This window comes from Hyposmocoma kahamanoa, unplaced genomic scaffold (assembly GCF_003589595.1).
Source record: "Hyposmocoma kahamanoa isolate Upper Pololo Valley unplaced genomic scaffold, ASM358959v1 99916, whole genome shotgun sequence".
Classification (NCBI taxonomy): domain Eukaryota; kingdom Metazoa; phylum Arthropoda; class Insecta; order Lepidoptera; family Cosmopterigidae; genus Hyposmocoma; species Hyposmocoma kahamanoa.
This window is the reverse complement of record NW_020656099.1, coordinates 1-23372: the sequence shown is the minus strand read 5'-3', so window position 1 is coordinate 23372 and position 23372 is coordinate 1. Positions and strand designations below refer to the sequence as shown.

At 38.4% G+C, this 23372-nt stretch overlaps 1 protein-coding gene across 1 annotated transcript; it reads left to right on the top strand.

The window, feature by feature from the left end:
* Window positions 1-1137: 1137 nt before the first annotated feature.
* On the top strand, window positions 1138-23189 carry LOC113239590 (cytochrome P450 9e2-like; the record flags this gene model as incomplete). The annotated part of the gene is made up of 7 exons (XM_026476645.1): window positions 1138-1253; window positions 11046-11245; window positions 14178-14341; window positions 15369-15506; window positions 16979-17181; window positions 18362-18497; window positions 23094-23189. Coding segments are annotated over exons 2-7 (937 nt in total), but the record flags the coding sequence as incomplete, so codon positions are not given.
* Window positions 23190-23372: the final 183 nt, after the last annotated feature.

Genomic DNA, 23372 nt, shown 5'->3' with positions numbered 1-23372 from the left:
AGCGGTTGCCGTGCGGCGGCCGCGCGAGAACTTTCTCCTCGTGTAACTGAGCACTTCCGGTATGTGGTATCCATTCGAGAACCTTTCTGCCCCAACGGCCGTCAGTTCTACAAGCTATGTGCCCGGCGTGCTGCCACTTCAACTTGCTAATCGGATCTTCTCATTTCTGATTCGATCACGTAGAAAAATACCGAGCATTGCTCGCTCCACAGCTCATTGAGTGACTTTGATCTTTCTTATGAGGCCCATAGTAAGTGACCACGTCCCAGAGCCGTAGGTCATCGCTGACAACACGCACTGCTCGAAGACTTTTGCCTTCAAAGACTGCGGAATACGCAATAGCGTATTGTGTATTAAACATCTACCGGAAGTTAAATCTGTTATCACAACCAACTAATTGGTAAGTAATTTATAAAGCTAAGCTTTCACTAGGTGACACTTGTTACGCAACATTTGATGCGCATTTTCCGGCAACTTGTAATCATTATGAAATATTACAAGACGGCAATATAGGTTCGATAAACAAAGGTTGATAGTGCTTGCGCGTCACGTTGGACAACCTGCGCAATATTTTAGCAACAGTACAGGTTCTTACGAAAGAGTTCGTCCAGGGAAGTACTCTACAAGTTCTCTACACGAACTACTTTCTACGCAGACGAAGTCGCGAACACCACCTAGATTTCTATATTAAAATTTATAGGTTGAAGTTAACGTTATGCGCTCTAAAAATGCTTATTATTTTATGAAATTTGAAGTATCGATTAAATATTTCGGTTATTCTTAAACTTGCGTTTACTACCTAATTTCGGACGCGGAAGAGATGATTGGTGATGATTCCTCCATCGAGAAGTACCTATCTAAGATATGAAGAAAAAAATGTTGAATGACACTAACTACTTATTTCGATCTATACAATCGATGAATCATAAAGTTTCCTATTTAATTGTTATAATTACATCAGTCAATAATACGATAATTATAGACGTGGTACATCAGTCGTGGTTTCCGAAATTTCACTATGTTCAATGTCATTCGCTACATCTGTTTTATGATACGTTATCGTATTTTTGGTGGGACATCAATCTGTAGTATTTATCTGCCATTATCATTTCCAAGGGTACTCACGGATGTTGCAAAGGTAGTACAGACCAGGCGCACGCGCACACCGGTCGTTTACGATACATAGGCGTGTCATCGCGAAACCTAACAGTTTGTGTATTTTTTTCATACGAATGTGAATACATACTAATAAGGTAAATTTTTATTTTTATGTATTTCTATGTGCTTTTTGTTTAATTTTATATAGTTTTAATTATATTAGAAATTTGATAATTTTCAGACAGTTTTTGTTTGAGATAAGATGTAGTCAAAACTCATCGGCGCGTATTGACATATTATATTAGCGCGTTCTATGGTAGTGTCAACATTATGCTATCAGTTCAAAAAATATGTGTATGTATGGAGAGCAATCGGTAAAACAAAAAAGTAATTGTCATTGTCCGACAACACGGAGGTTGCGGTGAATCATCGCTTACTTTTTTGTTCTCTGTTATCGCATTGCCTCAGTTGTATTCCTCCCGCACACCCACATCCCTGTATGAGCTCGTCGTAATTCTAATTGCGATTTTCATTCGCGCGCCGAGGTGTGCGCTGTCTGCGTCAGGTTGATCATTGACGAGTAATAGTTATTTGTTATGCGAGGCTGCAAAGTTATTGTTCGACAAAGTCAAAGTATCATTTATTTCATAGATAAAATAAATGTACACTTGAAAACGTCACATTTACATTATGTCACTACGCTTTAGAGGATGGAAAAAAATTAAAAGAAAGCAGCTGCCCTAACTACAGAATCGACGTGCTTATAACCAAAATTTGAAAGTTACAAATGGCGGATTTCTTTAGTGTTGTACCATAATCTATCGATAAGTCATTATCGACATGCAAATATATGGCTTGAATGTTGAAACTGTTTTGTTTTTGTTTCTTTAGTTTACTGTAAATAAAGTATGCCTAAACAAACACAAGTCTAATAATTTAATCTCGAGTGGTATATGATTATTAAACCGAACGATGGCAAGGCAAGGCAAATAGGCTGTCTATACGTTGGTTTGACCTTTACCCGGCAACGTTGGAAAAACATGTCATTGTATCGCAGGCTTTAAAAAAATAGTATTTTTTAGTAGTTAAGAGTTGTCATTGGGAAAAATCAGAAACGAGTGGATAATTTTGTTTTCAGGAACTGAGAATAACTAGTAAATGAGCCTTGTTTAATCTAAATTGAACATAAAATTATTTATCAATAAACCTAATGATGAAATAGCGTTGTCATGTAATCTAGTTACAAATTTCTGTTAAAATTTGACTCTCCAAAATGAAGCGAACAAATGAAGATGGTCTTTGATCCAACGTTTATATTCGGCAGTCTTATGATTTTCAACCATTCTTTTTTCCTTTTTTCACTTGTAGGAAAACTTGAAATAATAAAAATAATAATAATAAAACAATAAAAACCTCGTAGTGAATAGTTTTAATAACAGAATATCGATAATATGTATGCTTAAAAGATCAACACTATCACAAAATAATCGTTAACAACAATCATCAAAATATACAAACAAACAGGCAATCTAAAGTAACAAAAGCAAAATTTGGCAAGATTTATAAATAAACTACTTAAACAAGTCTAATTACATGAAATATTTGGGCTATTGTGTGATTTATAGACAAAAAAATAACACATGCCTGTGCAATATAACATTCCATTGATTTGCACTTTTTCTAAAGCCACATCCCTTAATACTGCAGCGTCGCATTTTTATTAATACCTAATTATTCTCACTCTTATTATTTTTGTCCTATTCAATTATAATACATGCGAATAATTCAATAGTACATTTGAAAAAACATTTATTTTGACATTTGATGTACTTCCCTTTTGACAACGGTATCATGTACCTCATTTATTCATTTCATTTCATTCATTCAGGGTGCTGATGGGGCTTCCGTGGAGGTGTAGTGCATCGGGAATGTTTGCCGAGGCTCAGATGGACGGTTTCATGGCCATCATGAGGAAAAGGTGTGCATCTGCGCTAAGGCGCCTCCGTGATAGCTCCAACGGCATCCTGTGTGTGTTTAAAGATCGGTGGGACTCGCCACTCCTGCGTAGGTGGATAGAGCTCCACACTATCTTAAATGTATAATTAGTCTTTTAAATTATATTAATATTAATACTAACACTAGTTCTTAAGTTGTTTGGTTTACTAACTCTATATGGATTTTATCTGAAATAAATATTTGAATTGAATTGAATTGAATTTACTGCGAAATGGACACGGTTGGCATTTAAGATGACGTTATGTATTTTCGATTCCCGTGTTTGACACAGACCAATGTAACGCTATCTCTTTTGGCTTAAGACGGCACGTAATAGTTAAACAAAGACAATAACATGTTTATGTTGTCGACGTCGAAATACATCATATACATATGACGTCTGATTTATATATGTCAACGTAACATGTCCTTTAGTTTCCATATTCTAAGCACTACGCTGACTTCCCTGAGAAGAACGAGCAAAAAACTCTATTGCTCTTTTCAAATAAACTTAAATGCTATGGAATACAGTTTGAATCAAATTTGTATGGAATCTAGCGCCTTGTCGTCTTTCCATACATCTTTATATGACACTTTGGGTCGTATTCCAGAATTCTACTCAATGCTCAAGTCAGGACTTGCGCAGACTTGAGTATGATTTCAAGCACTGGAAATACGACTCTAATGGCAAGGACTTGAGTATGATTTTCAGTGCTCACTGCAATACTCAAGTCCTGACTTGAGTATTGAGTAGAGTTCTGGAATACGACCCGTAGTCTTCAATTTTTGTAATACGACTTTTGGTGGATGTTAGGGTGGGCCGATTATGTATGGAAACATATTTTTTTTCGAGTTTCGTTACGCAAGAGGTGTGAAAAGTTGCAGCAAATTACGTAGATTCTATTAATCAAATGTTGAAAAATATTTAATCTTTAGCCCTCTACCAGCAGTCAAAGAATGCATATTTTATGATTTTTTACAAATTTTTCAGATTTTTTTTATATTTTTTTTATGACTTTTTAAAGATGTTTTTCACGTTATATATAATCTTCATGAATAATTATAATTTATTTTGAATTTCCATATTTAAACAATAAAATTAAACTCTTAAAGTTACGCAAAATCTAACTTTTTGTGGTCTACTTTTCACCACATTTAAATTGACTTTTGTTGTCGTATTGAGGCATTACTGACCTCGACTTGTATTCTTGATTAAACCATCTCTAGCAGTCTCTCCAATGACACGTTGAGATGCTTCAGTAACCAGTTTTACCGATCTTTCGACGGCTTGAATGTGGCAAGGATAAAAGTACTGAGGCATTTGATTGTTTCTTGCCATATCTTTTAATTCGTCATTACTATGTTTATTAAGAATTGGTGGTGGTGTGATTACAATACTTTGCCATAATGACAGGTCAATATAATTTTCGGCCAAAAAGTTTATATTTGGCGGTTTGAAAATCCGGATTTGAGCATGGCAGGTAGCATTCGAAAGTCTAGCTTTTATGATTCGCGCTACAGCAAGTTGACGCACATAATCTTTCGAGTCATACAACATAGTAAACAGCAAGTTTTCTGGATGGCAAAAAAAAGCATTTCTTTGTATCACTGGATCAATGACAGCTCTTATATTTTCAGGTAAATCTCTGGAAAACTTAATCAATTTAAAAAAATGATGCGCTCCATTTTTCACGATGTTGGTTGAGCCTTAATAAAAAACCAAACTGGTGCATAGACTTTCATTATGTAGTTAACAATATTTTCCAGATTTTCAGCTGGAACCCTTGTACTTATATATAGTCTGAGAATACGGTTGGCAAACGTAAGCCACCTGGAATGTGCGATCTTCCCTGGTTGACGATTTGCTAGTTCTGGTGAGATAAATCCAGAAGCAACTGACTGACAAATCTCGTAAAGGTATTTTTGATCGGTGCTTAAACCTTTGATCACGTCATTCTCAATCTGTGGAATATTTCCAGATACTGGCAAATAATCCACGACATCATTTTTTTCACAGTCAGCTAGATTTTTGCCTATTGGACCAGAAAACTCACGAGGACCAGAAATTGAACCATCTAGCGCTATAAAAAGGTGTCTTAATGGCAGCTCATTAGCGTGAAGTAAACTCACAACCTATTGTAAAGGTCTTTTCAGTTGTTTTTCAATATGCTGAATTACACCGCCTTTCCAGCCTGTATTAGTTGCAGTACCGTCACAGCCAATGCACTCTATATTTTCTATGTCATATTCCTTTGAATTCAAAAAATCTGTGATTGAGCTATCTCAATTCCTGTCCCCTTTCTTGGTGTAACGTGTCCGACATAATGGGACCCCGGTTCGGTCAAAATAGATATGTTCCTTCGTAATTTCTTTACGATGTAACCGATTTCCTTTCTTTTCTGATACTAAAGTTTTATCTTTTCTCCCATCAAAATATAAACTATTAATTGTGGTTTGATCTAAATCATCCTGCATTTCTTTTCTAGACTTTGATATTGCTCGTCGTATTTTGTTTTTATCTATAATTAAACGTCGATACGTTTCTGTGACTATTCCAACATCTACTAAGACGGCTGAGGTGATGGCAGCTGCAGATCGTGAGGAGAGTCCGAATCGGTCACAGACTGTCGCGACTGTTGGAAGCGATAACTGGTTATAATTTTTTTGTGAAGTGGAAGGAGCAGTTATTGCATTGCCGCGGATTTCTGCAGAATCTCTATTCAACATTCGTCGTGTTAAGCCATCGTCGTTTTTTTCAATAGCTGACATCGATGGGTCGGAGCTAAATCTCTGTAATTTTTTAAAGTCCTTATTTTGAAGTTTAATAGTTTCTGCTCTATCAATACCACCAATAATCATTTTTCTTTCACCTCTTTGATCTTTCAGGAATGGAATTTCTTTTAGAGGAACCTTTCTTTCTTTCAAACAAGTACATTTATCTTCACATTTGCATGAAGCTATGTCAAATAAAGTATTCGAGCAGGAAATTATAAAAATATTATTGGAATATATTTTATTGGAATTGGGGTACCTTATAAATGAAAGATATTTATCGAAATGTAATTTTAACATTTCTTTCACGCGTTCCTGAGAAACTGTAGGAATTGAAGCTTTTTTCCAAACACATTCGATTTCTTAACTTACTAACGTAAAAACCTCACTATGCGAAGGTTGTTTCCCGTTACATTTGTCTTTTAATTCGTGCCTTTTCAATAATATAAATTTAATAACATCACTTACAGTTGGAAGTCTCTTGTGATCGAGTTCAGAATATGGTCGTAAGGGTAAAGGGTTAGGGGGTCGGTCAGGAGGTCGGCCAGGAGCTCGGTCACGGGGTCGGTCAGGGGGTCGATCAGGGGTTCGGTCAGAGGTCGGTTAGGGGGTCGGTTAGGGGGTGGGTTAGGTAGTGGGTTATGGGTGAGGGGTTAGGTCATCCACCCACTATAATAATAAATATATAATAAATAATTTAATAATCAAAATTAGGTATTGTCAATTTAATGTCAATAATAATAAGAATAAAATATATCAACGGATTTATATTACATAAATAATGTACGACAAATAGCGTAGTTGAGCGTGTCATTATGTTTTTTTGTTTTCATCGGCAGAAAAAGTTAGGTGCAACAACAGTACAACAGTCCATTGTCAAGTCTGAATTTCAGAAACCTTTTCCACGCTAACGTGGAAAAATCGCTTTCGCGCACAGATTCTAATGAGAAAGAAAGCCTTTCCGAGCTAGTGAGGTGAAACAGTATATTGCGCATTAAGGGCGGTAAACAAGGAATTACGAACAAGACTCTAATAAAAGCTCGAAAACGAAGACTGACGGCTATCGTACGCGAGGTTCGTAATTCCAATACCGCCCGTGAAATATACAATGTTTTTCATCACACTCGCACGTAAATAGTATGATTGCATGCACATAACTTGACTACAATGCCCCAAATAAAATCTTCGTGTCTCCTGTCTTCTCATTACAACCATGGTCGGTAATGAGTTGAAAAAACTCCCGACCCATAGACACGGCTGATTAAAATTAATTAGCCGTGTCTATGGAACTCGTAAAAAGCTCGAAACCGTGGTTTGTTTGAAAAAACAAAAGGTTAACTTTCACGATTTTCACAAATTCTTTTATTTTAAAATATGGACTTAACTGTGTACAAACATAAATATTTTATTTACCTCGACGTTTCGGACGCGTTGCAACGTCCATGGTCTCGAACGATTGTTTTATACCTGGACTATTTTCCTTATTTTGATGACAATGACCATTGGTCAGTCGAGCGCCACACCCCGAACGAAGCTAAGATAACTTACGAGTAGCTTAGGTCACGCTGCGAGCTGCATACTTCCGTTCACACCGCGAACTAAGCTAACCGAGCTAACCAAACTTTTTTTTTTTTTGCGTGGGGGAAATCCTCCTAGAATACCTCTCCGCCGCGGGGACAGCGGGACTTCTACCGGCTAAAACCCCACGGTGGCCTTCTCGGGTGCTCTAGTGGGAAGGATCCGGGATCGGCTTTGCGCACCGGAACCCCCCCAGCACCTAGGAGGAGCTACGTCCTCCCCTCCTCTCCTCACGACCAAGCGGGCCACACCGCCCCGTCGTCCTCCTCGCGGCTGCCTAACTTACTGGCGAACGGAGCCCCCGCTCCGATCGCCCGCAGCCGCGAAGGTACGCCGCCGCCGAGCGGGATCGGCCCTCTCCCGATCACGCTCGGCGACCTCCTTCTGAAGCATCACCGCTTCACAGAAGGAGACCACTGTCTCATGGGACACTCCAGCGTGTGCTGGGCGGAATCCTGGTCCCTCCCACAGTGGTGGCACTGCGTCGTCGACTCGCGTCCGATCCGATTCAGATACTCACCGAAGCATCCGTGCCCGGTGAGTATCTGTGTCAGTCGGAACGTGGTGATACACTTTCGCTGGCTCAACCAGACTTCAAGGTTGGGCAGGATCGCGCCGACGGCGCGCTGGCGCGAGATCCACGGCTGTTCCAGCCTCTCGCGCCACTTCTCGAACGCCCGTCGGCGCTCCTGCCACCGCACTTCCGGCGGCGCAGCTTCTTCCGCCTGGCGGAGGCGCATGTAAATACGCGCGTCCATCTCCGCCAGAATGTCCAGCGGGGGAAACCGCGCCAGGACAGTCGCCGCGTCAAAGGATACGGTGCGGTATCCTCGTGCGATCCTTATGGCCATGCGGCGCTGCACGCCATTGAGCATGGCTCTGCAACGCCGGACGCCCGTCAGTCGGTGTGACCAGACGGGTGCCCCATATAGGGCCACGGATCGCACCACCCCACCGTATAAACGGCGAACTCCCTCCGAAGGGCCCCCCAGGTTGGGCAGCAATCGGTGCAATGCACCCGCCACCCTATCAATCCGGGGTACCAGGCGCCGGAAGTGCTCCTCGAAATCCCAGCGACCGTCCAAGATGAGGCCCAAGTATTTTAAGTACTGCCCCACCTGGACGTCGACGTCACCAACGCGAATCGAGAAGCTGGGCGGTTCCCTCACTCGCGGGAGTTTGTGGAACCACAGCGCCTCAGTTTTCTGAGGCGCTACTCGCAAACCCAGCTCCTTGATTTTTTCAACGACGCGAGAAACCCCGAGCTCAGCGAGCCGGATGGTCCTCTCGAAGTCCTCCCCTCCGGCGAGCACCAGGGTGTCATCAGCATAACACACCAGATGCACGCCCGGGGGAGTGCGACCCTCAAGACAGCATCGTATGCTAGGTTCCAAAGGAGTGGTCCAAGGACAGACCCCTGCGGAACCCCACACACGACCTCTCTGCGATGGCTTGCGCCGTCCCGACCCGGGTACGTAATGTACCTGTCGCATAGGTAGGACCTGACAACTTGCTTCAGGTACGGAGGCACTCGATGATACTCGAGCGCCTCCTTAACGGTCAACCAGGGCAAGGAGTTGAAGGCGTTGACGATATCTAGGCTTACCGCCAACGCCACTCCGCCCCGGGACAGTACCTGAGTCGAAACCGAGCTAACCAAACTAACCCAACGATCCCGCTAAGCTATTTAAAATATGTCGCCCTTCTGCCGCCCTTCACCCCCGCACGTATATATATATATATATATATATTACATATTATATATATATATGACTATATAGTCATAGCCATAGTGTCACGTCACTAATTACTACGTATTTTCTTAGCGTAGCTGTGCATGTAACTACATGAGCTAATCTAAGCTTATTTTTTAACCGACTTCAAAAAAGGAGGAGGTTCTCAATTCCAATGTATGTTTTTTGGTATTTTTTGTATGTATGTTACGCGATAACTCCGGCATTTGTGAACCGATTTTCATGATTCTTTTTTGTTGGAAAGGGGGTACTTCCATAGTGGTCCCATTTCATTCTGAAGAAAATCATCCACCTCTAAGGGTGGATGATTTTTTTTACGTACGAAGACTCATTTTTATGAATAGCGCCTAAATGTTACTTAAGGAGCAATTATTTTAATGATTGATTTTGCTATTTCTCCAATTCAAGGCGTTTTTCTCTCAATATACTTTGAGTAGTGAGAACCGACTTTTATTATCTCCTGTGTCAAGTCCTGTATAGGGGCGAACTAATGGATATTTCAATAAAACTTGGCAAAAAGATATAATTACACGTACTTTTGAGGTCGGTTTTTTTAGTACTCTGTTCTGAGATTATTATACCATCAAGTAACGGGACGAAGAAGTCGTGCGCCTGACGATAAGCTACACGCCTGTCCATAACAGTTACAGTGCCACTCAGAGCTTTAATTGCAAAGATCTGAGGGGTACTACCCCTACGCCCATTACCCTGAGACATAAGTTGATAAGTGCATGTGCAGTTTTCCTATAAAATTAAACGAAATTGTGTCTAAACAAAACCATAACTGTTGTCCTAGATTGGCATAACTGATGCAGGTTCGAATTCATTCAGATCGAAGGATTTGTTCTTTGTGTTGATAAATTACTATTATTATTTTTTACAATATCAAATGACGGGACGAACAAGTCTTGCGCCTGATTGTAAGTTACCCGCCTGTGCATAACAATTGCAGTGCCTCTCAGAGCTCTATCCGCTCACGCGATGCGCTCCTCCTACCGCAAAATGGCGGCTATTTGGTTTCGCAAATTAGAAAAGCATTCAGTTTAAATACAAGTTTTTATAAATAAAAATTATTATTCTGCATTGCTAAATAAATACCCTCCGTACAACCAACAAAAACATCTCAAATAAAATGCAGTAATACACCGCAAATCCTGCACTTAAAAAGCACTAATGAAATTTTTGGTGTACTTGGATAAATATGATAATATTCCGTTTTGAAAGGTTCTAACATTTACCATGAAATTACTCCTTAAAGTAGAGTTTATAATCATTTATATTCAGGGTAAACTTAAAAAACGCTACTTACGGTATGTTTTCAATAAATAAACACCGAAATCACCAGCCCAAACAATAAAACACTCGATTATCGTGACGTATTTTTGAAGTTGTTTATTTTTTTTAAATGACAGACCCAGTCATTAAAAATTTTATGGTTTGCTAAAGTAGTTACCGAAATAGCAATTAATATTAGTTCTTTTACCTGTTGTAACCCGATATCCGATAAATCTGTATAAAATCATCACCGGCACCTCTAGGTGTGGTATGCGTCTACGGTTGCATGTATCGCGTGAGCGGTTAAATCGCAAACATCTGAGGGGCACTGCCACTGTACCAGTCACCCTGAGACATAAGTTGACAAGTTCCATATGCCTTGAATTTCACCACCTCCCTTACTCTTCAATGACGGAACACAGTAATGCTGACATTACTGCTTGGCGGCAGAAATAGTTAAAGTGGGAGTACTACCCTGGGCGAACCCTTTCACAAGGAGCTCTACGACATAAAAACTCGATAGTTTAAACTTCTTTAAAATATATTTAAAAATTTTTGGGAATTTTTTTTCAGATGCTGGTGTGGATATGGCTGGGTTGCTTACTTGTCGCACTAGTTCTGCATTTACGGCAGGTCTATGGTACATTCAAACGGCGAGGTGTGAAGACACCCCCCGTCATCCCACTAGTCGGCAATGCACTGAACATTGTGTTACAGAGATGGCATGTTACTGATGAATTGATTATGCTTTATAACAAGTATTCTAACCAAAGGTAAGTACAAAAGTAATAAATAACCAACAAATGTTATCATAACAATATTTTATCGTAACGTACCATTATTTTACGACTGACCGGTAGCTCGTTTCGAACTCTATGGTCGACCGTGTCCGCATTCGCAGTAGAAATGTCGGATGATGAAGTCGTGATTTTTGGTCCTGAGATTTTACACAATTATGGCTTACTCCAATAAAGAAAAAACACAACGACACTAAAATAACTAATTTTTCAAATAATGCGTTGGACAAGGTAACTGGGTAACTAACGGCCCTTGAGTTTCCCAGATAGTCTATTTTTTCGATAAAATTTTGTATAGATGAAGAGCAAACAACTCGTATTTTTAACCGACTTCAATAAAGGAGGAGGTTCTTAATCCATAAACATAACAAAAATAACATTTTAAAGTTAATTCTGAGGCAGTAGTACCATTTCATGTCGCTTATGAACGGGGCTCACAAGAGTAAAACGGATAGATGCGTAAATTAAATACGGTGTTAATTAATAAAAAAGACTAAAAAAATCGATTAAAAAGCCTTAAATTAAAAAGAAAATTAAGAAATAATACTACGCGCATAGTCAACAAGCGAATGAGCGTCGATTTTATGCCTTAATTTGATCGGATACCATGCTTCTGCCAATATTTATGATCGAAACACAAAGCGAATGAATTGTATACTTACCCACAAACGTACAGTCCGTTACTTTACAAGAATAGTGTGCTATATCGACTTATCCGAAGAACGGAGTCCGATGTGATTATATAGCGAAAAGAGAATAAGTACGTTACAGAATAATTTCATTATTCAAACTAAGGCCTACGTAAAGATGTTTTGAGAATTTATATATCTTGTTTCGTTTCGGAAATTATAAAATTGAACAACAGTCGATCTGACATTCACAGCGAAGAAGAACGAACGAAATGTACTATGTCCTGATAATAAGTAGCCTAGCACATAGACCTTTGTTCTACGGATGTGTCGATATATAAGAAATTCGTTTGCAGTTAATAATCTGCTCCATAATGAGAAAAAAACAAATTGTGTAAAATTAAATTACCCAATGTTCGACAGACGGGCACAAACATTTTAGTTAGATACAGTAGTATTTTTAGGTATAACTTGAGATGCTAAATTTCAATGGGGTCCACATATACTTAAATAAGTTATCAAAACGGCTCAGCTCTGCAGTGTACGCGATAAAAAAAATACAAAACTTTCAGACGTCGAAACAACCAGATTGGTTTACTTCAGCTACTTTCACAGTTTAATGACATATGGTATCTTGCTTTGGGGCAATGCCGCCAATATTAATAGAGTCTTTCTCCTGCAGAAAGGTGCGGTTAGGGCAATTTACAATCTGGGCCCCAGAGTATCTTTGAAAGACAAGTTTAAATAAATTAACATTCTTACACTAACGTCACAGTACATTTATAAAAATGTTACTTATGTTAAGAATAATAATATTTTATTTATGAAAAATAGTGACAAACATTAATACGAGGAATAAAAGTAAACTAGCTATTATTGACAGTCGTCTTCATATAGTCTCAAATTCATTTAAGTGGCAATATATACGTTTTTATAGTAACATTCCGATTGATATTCAAAATTAGCCATTTACAAGGTTTAACTTCTGCGTACTTGGATGACAAAAACCGTGACAGTGATCCGCTTAGCTCTTTGAGGCATTCTCGATTTAAGATGCTTAAATTAAATATTGTAATGATAAATGTATTCAAATGTATATTTACAAAGAACAACCCCTAGAGTTTCTTGCTCATTCTTCTCAGGATCTACCTTACGAATGAGCAGTAGAGTTAAATCAGTATCACGATTTCTAGTGTAATTTGCTTACCTATGAAATAAAGATTATTATTGACTTAGTTATCGGTTCGAGGCAATATGTTGGCTCACAGATTCACGCGATGTACAATTGGAGTGAAACTTACGCTCTTCAGAGCACACTGCCAAAGTTTCTACACGTGTGCTCTGTGGTCTAATTTCACGCAGAGATCGTACGGTGCCTTGCGAATCCAATATAATAATACCTTTAGGGTCTTGTTGAGGCTTCCACGTTTCTGCAGCGCATCTGGCATGTTTGCGGATGCTGCTGTTAAAGATTTTAATGCCATCATGCGCAAAATGTCTGCAGCGGTGGTACAAAGGGTGAGGGGAAGCAATAACAAGATCCTAAAGCTAATTGCAAACAGGATGGATGCAGCAGTTTTCCAGAGGTTCACCGAATTGCATGTACTGCGTGCGAATCGGTGAGCCGCTTGGACAGCCGGGCCCGTCTCATTTTATTAATTTTAGTTATGTAATTGTACTAACCCTAATAACTAACATAGTTATAAGTTGTTATGTTACTAACCTACTAATTTTTATGGATTACTGTGGTCCGAAATAAAAGATTTTATTTTATTTTATTTTATTAGTGATCGAAACCAAATATATTAATTCATCTCACCGTGGTATTCCGAATGTCCTAAATTTTATTGTGAATAAGACAGCTTTAAAAACTAGCACATGTACATACATTACGGAGTAGTAGTTAGGCCACCACTTTTTTAGCCAGTTAGGCATCGCGCCAGCATATCGGTACTTTTATACAATAACGCAGTATTCCAGAATACGACGATTTTGAACTAAGCACACAGCGACGAGCAGAGCAAGCGAAACTTTACCTTGAATAAAAAATCCATCTTCTAACGTCAAAAAAAAAACGTTTTCCAACTGTCTTTTCCATGAAATAGATGTATTTCAAATAGGACGTTATTCTAGAAATCCATTGAACTGTGTTATAATAAAAAAAAAATAATTTTGGTTTGGATCATTATTTTTGAAAAGTACCCTACATTATGATTCATCTTCACTTACGAAAATAACTAAAAGTCAGATTTGTCAATTGTTCGTTGAATTATTGTTAGGTTCTACGGGTACTTCAAGTTCACATCACCGGTTCTGGTGGTTAGAGACATCAAGATGATCAAGAAAATTGCCATCGAGGACTTTGAGCACTTTCTCGACCACAATAGGATCATAAATAAGGATACTGACCCGCTCTTTGGGAGGAATCTCCTCGCTTTGAAAGGTAACTTTTATCACAGAATATTTAACACGTACTTCGCCGACTAGAATTTTCAAAATATGACAACGGCTTATATGACTATATTTGGTCTCATTGTATACGTATATAAATTTTTTCGCGATATTTCATTATTTGGCTCTAGTTTGGGATTATATTTAGTGCCGGGCATTTCAACCCGGCGCGGCCTAAACGCAATAATTATTACGTTTAGGCCGCGGCGGTTGCAATGCCGGGCAGAGTATGTACACATAATGTTCGATCGATGTTTACCTAAAACTGACGTAGGTCTTTCATTTGAGATTGATATTCCACATTAACCATTTTTTGCTTAGTTTGTAACTTTTAAATCCAATCGGAAATTAAAGTAATTTTTTTTTTATTCGAAATATAAATATTTTTTCCTCTTAGTCTAGAAAAGTACGTATGCCATGAAAAATCCTAAAAACCAACTAGTAACAGCCGTTCGTCAGAACCACGCCGGTCATGTTATATGGCTAAATACATAGCGTTTGCCACCTGCGGCGTGAACGAGCATCGCAAAGTTAAGTGCGTCGTGCCGGTCATTTTAACCCCCCACGGCCCAATAGGTAGATGAGATACCGGTCATTGTGACCGGGCCATTTTGTGGGAAGAAGGCCGCCCGAGTGTCGCCCGTGGCGGCTTGTTAAGAAACGACGCTAGTCAGTAACGCCGAAGGTGCGAAAGCGCGGCCTATGCTGTCGATACAAACCCGAATACGCGCCGCCACGCGCTTCGGTAAGAGCTAGGCCGCCTGGACTCGCCTGTTTCGTGAGCTCACTCATACGAATCGGCGCATATGGAATTGAAGAGTTCGCTCAGTATGTGACTACGTCTCCGAGCGATGTGTAGACATTGATGCACCGAACAGGCGGGAGTTGGTCTACTTGCCTTATTGTACAGTGGTAATGAGTTCCAGTGTTATTTAAAAGCGACAAATGAACAACTTTTTAGTGTCGAACGAATCCGTGCAAATATATCACTTTCAGTGTAAAAAACTCGTTTTCACCAGGTCAAGAATGGAAAGACATGCGGTCGACACTCAGCCCAGCTTTCACTAGCTCAAAAATGAAAATGATGCTCCCACTGATGGTAGAGGTTGGAAATCAGATGATCTACTCGCTTAAGAAGAAAATCAAGGAATCTGATCGTAAGGGGATATTGGTGATTGTTTTTTATAATTTTAATGAGAGGGACAATTAATTTTGATGGGAGGCACAAGTTGTGCGCCTGTTGGTAAGCGACACACTCAGACCTTTAAATCGCAAAGATTTAGGGGCACTGCCACTGCGCCCATTACCATAAGTTGAAAAATTCTATGTGCCTGTAATTTCGCCAGCACCCTTACCCTTCAAAACCGGAACGCAGTAGTGCTCACATTACTGCTTGGCGGCAGAAATAGGTAAATATGATGGCAGTATTGCCCTGAAAGAACTCATTCACATGGAGCTCTAGTTGTTTTTAACTTCATTCACTATAGAATATTTACAGGTTATGTACGGTACTTACACCTAATCATACCCTTGGATTCCCATTGAGGTAGGCAGATACTATTGATTGCCCCTTGTACGATCCTGACAATCCTGTCTTACTTCACTTACAATCATCAATCTTTTCATATAGGCCCTTTTATATTCCCACTACGACGCCTTCCAGCTTTTTTAATAACACACTCAATTTGATCTGAGAATGTTAATTCCTTAATAAGTTGCGATAATTGGTGCGAAATGACTGGTAGATAAACCATCCACATAATGTATAATTGCATCCATATAGTAATTTTAATAATAATAATAATAACGCATACACACAACATAGCCCCGCACTAGAGAAACCTTGTGTCGCGGGTGCCATGGATACACACATAGACAACCACAAGTTACACCCAAACTTACGAGAGAAATTAACGTAGGGCATACAGATATTTCTTCCGGCCCGGGAATCGAACCTGGGACCTCTGCGTGGCGTCCCACAACGACATGTAACTCTGTTGTCAGTGCAACGCAAATTATACTTAGGTATAGTAACAAAAAATAAATGACTTCGCTGACTCAGCGACCCGATTGGATCTTGGTCTCAGAAACTAAAGTACGCTATCATATTAATCAGTTAATGGTAACAACCATGGAGAACCTATAAAGGACCCAACACGTTGGTTTGTTTGAAATATCATCTTTATCATCATCATAGTTATCCAACTTCGACCTACTGCTGGGTATAGGCCTCTTCTTTATTGCGCCAACTTTTACGTTCCTGAGCCATCCGCATCCAGTGTGATCCCGCAAATCTGACGACTTATTCAGACCATCGGGCTGCCCACATGCCTTTTTACTCCTCTTGACCACCATTCGGTGAGTGCTTTGGTTCATCCTCCATCTTCTCGTGTAGTCAAATACTTCACCCATCTGAAATATATACATACATATAAAAAATATTCATTTCCCAAGTACGCTATTTCTTTCGATCTTTGAAATTTGGATACAGTCAGCGCCTTCACGGATCGAGTCGCAAAATAAAGAAACTTTATTTAATAATGGTATTTCAGCGTCATTTCAGGGGTGTTCTAAAGTATCATTGATCTTTTCTGTAACATCCGATTTTAATATTTCCTTTTATTTACAGAGGTTTATTTGGACATTGACGTAAAAGACCTAACGACTAGGTACGCAAATGACGTGATTGCATCTTGTGCTTTTGGCCTGAAGGTGAATTCTCACATGGAGAAGAACAACCAGTTTTACGAAATGGGAAAATCTATTTTGAGTTTCAACATTCGTCAGAAGTTAGTAGTTTTAGTGTTGTTGCTCTGTCCGAAGATTGCTAAAGTAAGTACCTTTAAAGTTATATCCGGCGGTTTTTTAGCGATGTTTTTAGCAATAATGTAGAGCAGTTCATGGACTGTGTTAGTATAATTTTATGTTTCAGTTTATACCTAGTTATCAATATATTATTGTATATTTTACTACTTACGAACACCTAAAGCGGAATGCTGGACGATGTAATAAACATAACCTACATCAACTATATGGCCCCAGCTTCTGCAGGCTGTACTCAATTAGGTTTTTGATGCCTTGATAATGAATCACAACTATTTACAGGTATCTTTAATGCACATAATCAAAAACACTGGATCACAAAATACACGGGATGTCGCCATCCTTCTTTTGGTTATGATTATTTGTTCACACAAAATCAAAATAATATGTTACTTCCTATAGTGACAAAATTTGTAGGAAAGTGGAATCTAAACTAGATCAAGAGATGTTAGGCCTCTAGGCTCCCAACTAAAACGCTAAGAACGCTAGCCTCGAACTAAATTTAAACCAACTTCGACAGAGACGTATCATTTATGTATTTTGAATTGAATATTCGTATATTGTAAAGAAAAAACAAAGGAAACAAATATATAAAACAATTACGAGTGCGAGACAGAGTGTGTGTGTGTGTGTGTGTGTGTGTGTCCATGCGTACCTGCCTACGTTCGTGCGTGCGTGCGTGCGTGCGTGGGTGCGTGCTTGCGTGCGTGCGTACATGCGTGCGAGGGTGGGTTTGTGTGTGCGTGTGTCTGGATGTGTGTTCGTGTACCTATACCTGCGAGTGCATGTACAGGTGTCAATGTATATAAGTGAGTGTGTGTAAATTATTTGATTCATGTGATATATTTCCACAATTACATTCCTACTCTAATGACATTTTAAGTGTCTGTGTAATAAAATAAAATAACTTGGTATCCCTTTTTTAATCAAAATCAAATTAAGTTCCGCATGAGTAAGCTTGCTAAATATGTTACAGATACTACATAGCAATAAATTTCGTGTGTGTCAATTGTGTCATTATAACCATTCTCTATTCATGATTGATAATCCCAAACTTGACTTTAGAGCACTTTTTTTGCTAAAATATAGTCTCTAACAACACTCACTACTTATCTTTTTAATGCGAAGTTGCTTAAACTAATTGAATTATTTATTTAAAGTACATTAAATATATTTCATTATATTTTAGATATTTAAATTGACTCTGTTCATGAAGTCGCAGCAGGAATTCTTCCGAAAGTTGATATCGGAGACGATGGAGAGCAGGGAGTTGCAGCAGACCATTCGACCTGACATGATACATCTACTAATGCAAGCTAAGAAAGGTAATAATAAGTAAAACGGGTTATGTTGAGTGTGTGCGTGCGTGCGTGACTACATGCGTGCGTGGGTGCATGCATGCGTGCGTGCGAGCGTGTATGCGTGCGTACGTGTGTGCGTGCGTTAGTGCGTGTGTTAGTGCGTGCGTGCGTTCGGCGATACAAATGGAGCATGTAGATTACCAATAAAATGCTTTAATTTTTAACCGACTTCAAAAAAAGAGAAGTTTCTCAATTAGACTGTATGTTTTTTAGTATAATAATAATAATAATAATAATAATAAATTCATTTATTCGCTTTAAATAGGGTAGGGTACATTATAAATGTTGATGGTAAAATTTAATTTGAACTTAATCCTATTTAGCCTAAAACAAAAGCATGCAGAATATTAATAGTAAACAATAAGGCAATACATTACTAAATTAAATCAATTGATACAGGGTATGTCATAATATTAGATGTCATAATTGAATATAAATTAGATAAATGAATAATGTATGCATCAATCAACTTCTTTATAAATCATGAACTCTTCCACTGAATAGAACAAGTGATCTAAAAGCCACTTACGCAGTTCTTTTTTAAAACTGACCAATGGAAGGTGTTTAAAACGATCCGGTATCCGATTAAAAATTTTTCCACACATAGCATAAGAATTCTTTTGAAAGCGTTTCGTCTTTGGTATTGTGTCTAGTATTATTTTATTTGGGTTTCTTAGGTTTCTATCAGTTATGTTTTTCGCTATTATGAATTTTGATTGATTTATTTTTACAAATATACCAACCTCCAGAATATACAGGCACGGGAGTGGCAATATTCTTAGCGTTTTGAAATATGGTCGACAAGAGACATATGGCGCTACATTGCAGATGGCACGTATACACCTCTTTTGGGCAACAAAAACCTTCCCAAATTCAGTGCCGTTACCCCAGATAATGAGACCGTATCTAAGGACAGATTCCACATACGCAAAATAAGCTGTCACGGCCGTGTCTTTATTCACCACCTTAGATAATTTGTAAAGAGCAAACGCAAAACTATTTATTTTATTACACACTTTGTCCATTTGCTCCTTCCAACTTAATTTTTGATCTATAATTAATCCTAAGAACGTCACATTGGTGGCGTTGTGCGTATGTAACTAGTGTGTATGTTACGCGATAACTCCCGGCATTTGTGAACCGATTCTGATGATTCTTTTTTATTGGAAAGAGGGTAGCTCAGATGTAGTCCCATTTCAATTTGAAGAAAATATTCCACTGCTAAGGGTGGCAAACCAGGGGATGAGTGATTTTTGAGATCGATTTTTTAAGCTATTTTTAAAGGAGGCTCCAGCCAGTATTGTTTACTAAACCATGTTTTTAAGAAAGAAAGATTTTATTATTTATTATTATTATTTATTATGAGGCATCAAATCCACGAGAGTGGAACGCATTTAGGCAGGTCGTGACCAAAATTTTGGCTATCCACAATGGAATAATCCATCTTACACAGATCAATATCTATGAAAATACATAATATTACTTTCTCATAACTGACTTAATAAAAATTTTCTGTAAAATTCTTGTACATTTTTTCAACTAACATGACTGAATAAATAAAAAAAAAACATGATACATGATATCGGCTAGATAAATGTATAGAACTTAACATAATTTTTTTAAGTTTCTCACTAGTACATCGCCTCACTGAATCAGCTGTCATTAAAGTTTATAAATTTGTAAAGAAATCAATGTTAGAAAAGCAGGGGGTCTACGCAAATCAGAAAAAAATGGCATGTACTCTATAACAGACAAAAAAAGTTTGCAAACTTCTGATCTAGAACATAGGTAACCAAGAGCGTAATTTTACGTAGTACCGGGTAACGCGTGCAACAAACTTTTCTCTAATAGTATAGTATATAGTATAGTTCCATAAAAATCCGGTAGATGGCATTGAACCGTTTTATCTAAATTCTGCATCGCGGTATTTAGATTTTCCCTCAAATGTTGACTACTTTGACCGATTTTTTTATTGTGTGAGACAAATATCGGACCATCGATTCGTCTTTAGGAGTTGAGTCTTTGTGGGAACCAAAAGTGGCGAGATGAAAAATTCGTATGCCCGGTGGTGATGGCGACACGCCTGTCCATCACAGCTGCAGAACCAATGATAGCTGTACATCACAAAGCACCAAGCGCGGCGAACTTTGTCAGATCGTCCATCCATCTTGTGCGTCCTACACTACGTTTTCCTTGACGTGGTCGCCACTTTGGAAGAAGTCTGTTCTATCGCCCATCAGTCCTCCTGCAGACATGTCCGGCGCGCTACCACTTAAGCTTACTGATTTAGCGATCTATGTCAGTCACTATAGTTCTCTGACGTATGGCATCGTTAACAAATCGATCGATCAGACACACTTAATATAGCGCTTTTTATCATAACAACAGAAGGGCAAATAATAACGTTTGCAGTGATATCTGTTCTTAATTTGAGAACACGTACCACGAATTCATATAATATAATTGCATAGAGCTGTGTGCTATTTATCATACATTTTTGACGTAATAATAATTCTATCCTATGAGCTTTATAATCGCGACATAAAGTAATAAGCGCTTTATCGTCAGGTAAAACCCAAAATGACAAATAAGTGTACGGAAGAAATTTACGATAATAATAATGGTATATACCGAGTTCTTAGGTTTTCGCGATTGTTCATTTCCAATAATGGTGTAATCAAACTTTAAATTTTTATTTTTTATAATAATTTTAACGTCACTATTTATTACATTATCTCTGTTATTATGGTACCTACGTAGTAATAGTTATATTATCAACATAAATATTGTAATTGTCAACATAAACTTATGTTTACCTACGTAAATATTTTGTGGTAAGCTAGTTTTTGTTTTTTGGTTTGTGATTTTATTATTGTCTTAAGTGTAAATGTTTTTGATATAGATTTTTTTCTTTTTTCTATCTTTCTATAATGCATATCTGTGGATCTTACCACAAAGAAGTTGGAAAAATAGCTGTCAACACAATGAAATAACACATAACTTTTTATAATTAGATAGGATTAAGTCGACTTATTTCAGTACTAAAATCTGGTTATAATTTGTTACCTAACGTGTTTTAATTTTTTATCTCATTAATAAGCAGATAGCCACTGCAGCGTATCTAATTGTAAATCATCACTAATTCACCTTGTATAATATCCTCAATAAACAAATATGATAATGTTTTATCTCTACAGAAAAGGCAAAATGTTAGGGTCCTAATCGGAAGTAAAATAAACAATAGTCTGTTTTTGAAATAGGGCTGGTATATCTTCCGACTCAACTAAGTATATACATCGGTTTGCAACTTATACAAATTGCAAAAAGGTCGACTATGCTAGCGAGCTGTAACCGTGACGCATCGAGTATATAACCAGAAGTAGTGGCGAAATGTCATTTAATTTGTTTGAAAACTATTCTGCCAAATCATTACTGTGACAACTGCGCTCCGATTGGCCAGCACGAATTCGAAGCAATTGACGGGTGTAGTCAATTGTTTCACTTCAAATCGACCAGTTTAACTTGAGCTTTGTTATAACGGACGAAAATTGCAAAAATTACATATTATATATTTAATTACCGATAAAATGTGATTCCGTTTGTTTCGTAATTAGATGTTTTGCTGTTTTTACCACACCACCGAACGGAACAGCTCCCATTATTAGAGATATTATCTTTATTACAATAAATACAGAATATTTTTGGAATATACGGAGACGTACGCACAGGCCACTTGTTGGTGTTGTACTATTGTATTGTATTTCAGTTTTCTAATTGGTGATTATTTTCAGCGCAAACGAGAGTTAATATTTAAAAGTGATATAAAGCCCATTTGTCTGATTAGTTGCCAGGGATGGATGGCCCCCAACTTAGATAGATTACCACATGCGTATTTATTTACATGATACCTACATTGTTGCGTATAAGACTTACGCAACAAACTGCGGCGTAAATGCGACGTACGTCGACGTACAAGTACGTTTGCAGTATTGAGATCCTGTCTTGTCTACAAATAAAGTGGTAGCGTAACGCATAAAACAATTTACAGGTTTGGTTATACCTAAATTTTTTTTTAAAACCACAACAGTCACTTATTTTATGTGATATTACTTCGCTAGTTTGATACAATAGAGTAGCAGTAAATCTCCTTCTGAAAGAGTTCGTCCAGGAAAGTACCACTTTACCTATTTCTGCCACCAAGCAGTAATGTCAGTATTACTGTGTTCCGTCATTGAAGAGTAACTGAGGTGGTGAAATTCAAGGCACGTGGAACTTGTCAACTTATGTCTCAGGGTGACTGGTGCAGTGGCAGTGCCCCGCAGATGTTTGCGATTCAAAGCTCTGAGAGGCATTGCAAGCGTTATGCACAGGCGGGTAACTTACAATCAGGCGCATGCCTTGTTCGTCCCGTCACTTGATACTGTAAAAAATAATAATAATAATTTATCAACACAAAGTTAAATTCCTTCGATCTGACTGAATTCGAACCTGCATCAGTTATGCCAATCTAGGACAACAGTTTTGGTTTTGTTTTAGGCACAATTTCGTTTATTTTTACAGGAAAATTGACCTATGACGAGAAACCAAGCCATGGCGCGGACACCGGTTTTGCCGCCGTCGAAGAATCATCCGTCGGCAAGAAAGTAATTAACAGGGGTATGTCAAATCCTATTCAACTTCCCTCTTAACCTCCTTCCACCTAATGCTGAGTGCATGTTGCTTCCAAAGCACTCCATTTCTTTCCATATAGTGCTTTCAACATCAAGTTTTTCACCGCCCCTTTGATAAGGTCTTGTGCCGTGGGGCGACGGCTTAAGAATACATTGTCGCCTCCCCATA